This window comes from Osmerus eperlanus, chromosome 8, assembly GCF_963692335.1.
Source record: "Osmerus eperlanus chromosome 8, fOsmEpe2.1, whole genome shotgun sequence".
NCBI classification, from domain to species: Eukaryota; Metazoa; Chordata; class Actinopteri; order Osmeriformes; family Osmeridae; genus Osmerus; species Osmerus eperlanus.
Window position 1 is genome coordinate 5516237 of NC_085025.1, and position 4528 is coordinate 5520764.

At 54.7% G+C, this 4528-nt stretch overlaps 1 protein-coding gene across 1 annotated transcript in view; it reads left to right on the top strand.

Annotated features, from left to right (window-relative positions):
* cdc42bpab (CDC42 binding protein kinase alpha (DMPK-like) b) overlaps window positions 1-4528 on the top strand; it is a 48930-nt gene that overhangs the window by 26040 nt on the left and 18362 nt on the right. The window contains 10 exon segments of the mRNA XM_062466888.1: window positions 3-82; window positions 462-619; window positions 734-898; window positions 1352-1485; window positions 1661-1903; window positions 2106-2216; window positions 2313-2336; window positions 2338-2541; window positions 2544-2563; window positions 3777-3882. Of these exon segments, the coding sequence (XP_062322872.1) occupies window positions 3-82; window positions 462-619; window positions 734-898; window positions 1352-1485; window positions 1661-1903; window positions 2106-2216; window positions 2313-2336; window positions 2338-2541; window positions 2544-2563; window positions 3777-3882 (1245 nt within the window).

The following is a 4528-nucleotide window of genomic DNA, read 5'->3' on the forward strand; positions in this document are numbered from 1 at the left end:
AGGAGACCATGCCCCCTCCCTCTCACACAGCGTTCTCTGGTCACCACCTGCCCTTTGTGGGCTTCACATACACCAGTAAATGGTGAGTAGAGGAGACCCCCCCCCCCCGCCCGGTTTGAAACCCCCTGAGGAAATTAGGTATTAGGTGGCGTAAAAGCTTGTTTATTTGTTTCATTTTTAACAACCCAGACCCAGAGAGTACAGTAGTTGTTTGTTTATTGCGGTTTCTTCACCCCCGTCTATATTAAGAGATAATGATGATGACTCTGTTATTTTAGTTCCGCTACGTTTTCTCTGCTCTCTTGTGACTGTCTGACTCCTCTCCTCTCCTCCCCCCTCTCCTCCTTTCCTCCCCTGTCTCCTCCTCTCCTCCCCCCCTCTCCTCCTTTCCTCCCCTGTCTCCTCCTCTCCTCCCCCCTTTCCCTCCTAACGTCCCCCCCCCCTCCCGGTCCCCCCTCCAGTACTCTGTCAGACCGGGGCTGTCTGCGGGAGCCGTCGGCGGGCCAGGAGGACGTGTGTGTGCAGCGCGGCCTGGAGGACAGCCTGGCGACCGAGGCGTACGAGCGCAGGATCCAACGCCTGGAGCAGGAGAAGCTGGAACTGAGCCGCAAGCTGCAGGGTGAGGGGGCGCGCTCACACACACACACACACCCGCTCTCACACACACTCACTTATCTAACGCCCCCAAACACACACACTCACACATCTACTGCCTGGCTGGTGTGTGTTGCAGAGTCCACCAAGACCGTGCAGGCCATGCAGCACCCAGGGGGCCCAGGGGAGGGGCCCGCCCAGCCCCACCCAGCCCCGCCCCCCGCCCCGCCCCTCTCCCCCAGCAGGGAGGTGGAAATACGGAGCCTGAAGACGGAGATCGACCTCCTCAAGAAGCAGATCGCAGGTCAGAACCCACACCCAGCCTGTACACACACACACACACACACACCTGCAAGTCAGAACCCACATCCAGCCTGTACACACACACACCTGCAAGTCAGCCTCCAGCCTGTACACACACACACACACACACACACACACCTGCAGGTCAGAACCCACACCCAGCCTGTACACACACACACACACCTGCAAGTCAGCCTCCAGCCTGTACACACACACACACACACACCTGCAGGTCAGAACCCACACCCAGCCTGTACACACACACACCTGCAAGTCAGCCTCCAGCCTGTACACACACACACACACACACACCTGCAGGTCAGAACTCACAGCTGGGAGCTCCAGTACTGCTGTCAGAACCATCTACATCCAATGTAACGTTTTACACACAACACAGTCCCTTTATGTACAACACACAGTACCCAAACTTTGTGTGTGTGTGTGTGTGTGTCAGACTCGGGCCAGCTGGAGCAGCAGTTGGATGAGGTGTCTAGTGCTCGGAGAAACCTGGAGGATTCTTCTAAACACATGAAGAGCATGGAGAAGCAGATGAAGAGCCTCACGCAGGAGAGAGACGACCTGCACAAGGTGGGTTCTCACTCACACACACACCTAGAAGTGTGTGGAAGGTGCGTGTACGTGAAAATGTGTGTGTGTCTGCTTGTATATGTACACACGCATGCGTGTGTATGGGTGTGTGTGTGTGTGTGTGTAAGTACATGCACGCATGCCCCCTCCCTCACCCACCTCTCCCCTCCTCCAGGACCTGATGGAGGCGAGCGACAAGCTGAAGGCCCAGACCAGGGAGCTGAAGGAGGCGCAGGCCCAGAGGAAGCTGGCCCTGCACGAGTTCTCCGAGCTCAACGAGCGGCTGACGGAGCTGCGCACGGCCAAGCAGCGGCTGGGCCGGCAGCTCCGCGACCGCGAGGAGGAGATGGAGGCTCTGGCCCAGAGGGTGGAGGGCCTGCGGGCCGAGGTGCGCAAGGCAGAGAGGGGCAGGAAGGAGGTAGAGTAGACGCCGTGCTCGTGGTAGTGTACTGTGGTGTGTGGAGGATGAGGCTGTGTGTGGAGGGTGTGTTTGTGTAGGTGTGGTGTGGTTGGAAGTTTTGGTATGTATATCTTATAGATGTAGCTTGACTCAGTACTCTGGCTTGTGTGTGCGTGTCTTTGTGTGTGTGTGTGTGTGTGTGTGTGTGTGTGGTGTGCAGCTGGAGGCCCAGTTTGAAGAGCAGACAGCAGAAGCCCAGAAGGAGAGGAAGCTGAGAGAACGCAGCGAGCAGTACAGCAGACAGCTGGAGGACGAACTGGAAGGAATGAAGGTAGGACACACACACACCACGCCACACACACACACCTCAAACACACCACACACACACACCTCATCTCTCTCCTGTGTCCCTCTCCCCCCCCCACAGCAGAAGCCGGTGGGCCCTGCGTCGGGGGGCGGTGGGCTTGGAGGCGGGCCCGGAGGCGGGCCGTATGCGCGCCGAGCTGGAGAAGAAGGCCGTGCTGCTGGAGGAGGAGCGCGGGCGGCGCGAGGCCCAGCACGCCGCCGAGCTCAAGGCCCTGAGGAAGGAGCTGAGGGAGGCCGAGAGCCAGCAACTCACCCTGCAGAAGGAGATCCTGGTGCTCCGAGACAAGGCTGGACAAGGACACGCCGAGAGAGGTGGGGTGGGTGGGGTGTGTGGGTGGGTGTGTGGGGTGGGTGTGTGGGGTGTGTGGGGTGGGTGGGTGGGGTGGGTGTGTGGGGTGGGTGGGGGTGGTGGGTGGGGTGGGTGTTGTGTGTGGGGTGGGTGGGTGGGTGTGTGGGTGGGTGGGTGGGGTGGGTGGGTGTGTGGGTGTGGGTGGGTGGGGTGTATGGGTGGGGTGGGGTGGGGTGGGTGTGTGGGGTGGGTGTGTGGGGTGGGTGTGTGGGGTGGGTGTGTGGGTGTTTGGGTGGGGTGGGTGGGGTGGGTGTGTGGGGTGGGTGTGTGGGGTGGGGTGTGTGGGGTGTTTGGGTGGGGTGGGTGGGGTGGGTGTGTGGGGTGTTTGGGTGGGGGTGTGTGGGGTGGGTGTGTGGGGTGGGTGTGTGGGGTGTTTGGGTGGGGTGGGTGGGGAGGTTGACACATCTGTTTTCGGATAGAACGGAAACGGGTGGAGCTGGAAGTCGTTTTAATCGTGTTTCTTGACAGTTCATGTTTATTTTTTGTATCAACAAACAGGAGTATTTAATCAAAATATCCAAAATTCGATAGTATAATGCTAATCTGAATAACAAATTCGGCTTCGGATACATCTCTAGTGTTTAGGTGGTGTTTTTTGTGTGTATTCACAATGTATGTATGATTGAATGTCCTGCTCTGTCTGTGTGTGTGGTGTGTGTGTGTGTGTGTGTGTGTGTGTGTGTGTGTGTGTGTGGTGTGTGTATACATCTGGACCAAGGTGATTTGTTTCTTTCCTCTCTCCTACAGCGAGGGTTACATGAGGTAATTTTGGATAACTCATCCTAACCTCTGTGCCCCTGTTTTGCATTAGCTCTGGTAGTCAGTTAGCCTGCTAGCCTAGCCTTGTTCTGAATCCCTGTGCCCCTGTGTAGCATTAGCACCGATAGTCTGCTCGCCTGCTACCCTACCCTGGTCTGAATCCCTTTCCTTATCCCAGTACAACCAGAAACCTTCAAAACAAAACAACAATCCCAGTCTTAGTTTTAGCAGGAAGCTTGCAAACTTGTTCTCTTATTATTTGACTGAAGATCTTGATGTTAAGTGGTTAGATTGAACAGATTTGATCTGGTATGTGTTTTTAAACACTATCAGAGGACAATACTTTAATATGATGGATTTGTGGCAGTTTGAGTATGTGATGAATGTGTTTTATTTGTGTGTTATTTTGTGTAACAGCCAAAGCGAGCGCGAGGAGTTTGAGTCGGAATACAAACAGAAGTATGAGAGGGAGAGGACTCTACTCACTGAGGAGAACAAGAAGCTCTCCAGCGAGCTGGATAAGGTTAGACATACACACACACACATGTTTACATGTATATACACCCGCACACACACAGTCCTAACCTTAGTAACCCTGTAAGACATTTATATTCTTTCATCCCCCCCCACCTTCTCCCCCTTCCTCCTCTTCCCTCTCTTCTGACATAGGCAGTGTAATCACTGCTCAATATCCCCCCCGTAAAACCCACCATGGTCCCACACACGCACTCAAATGGAATGCTAAGCTTCCACACTATTGACTTTGGAGACAGTGAACAATGAGAACAGGGAATGGAAGTTCCCAAGTCAAATAATTTCTTAGGAGTTCTGACATATCGGATAAAAGTTCTGTTTGGATTCTGCGGTTCTGTGTATTAAATATGGAGCAATGCCTGAAGTTGATGGGTGGGGGGGGTGGGGGCGCATGTGGAAATTTGGAACACATGGAACCTGAGTGCTAGTGATGGAACACAACACTCCCTTATTCCATATTCTGTTGTTGCACATACCTCCAGTGCTGTTGTAAAAGCCAGGACACAAGGTACAATGAACAGTGCTGATCCGCCGGTGGGATGTATCAGAGAGCAGGGACCTTCCAGCCAGAACTGCTCTGTGATATAAGCCACTCTCTGGCTCCTCTGCTGTGTTGTCTTAAACCTCCAACCTCC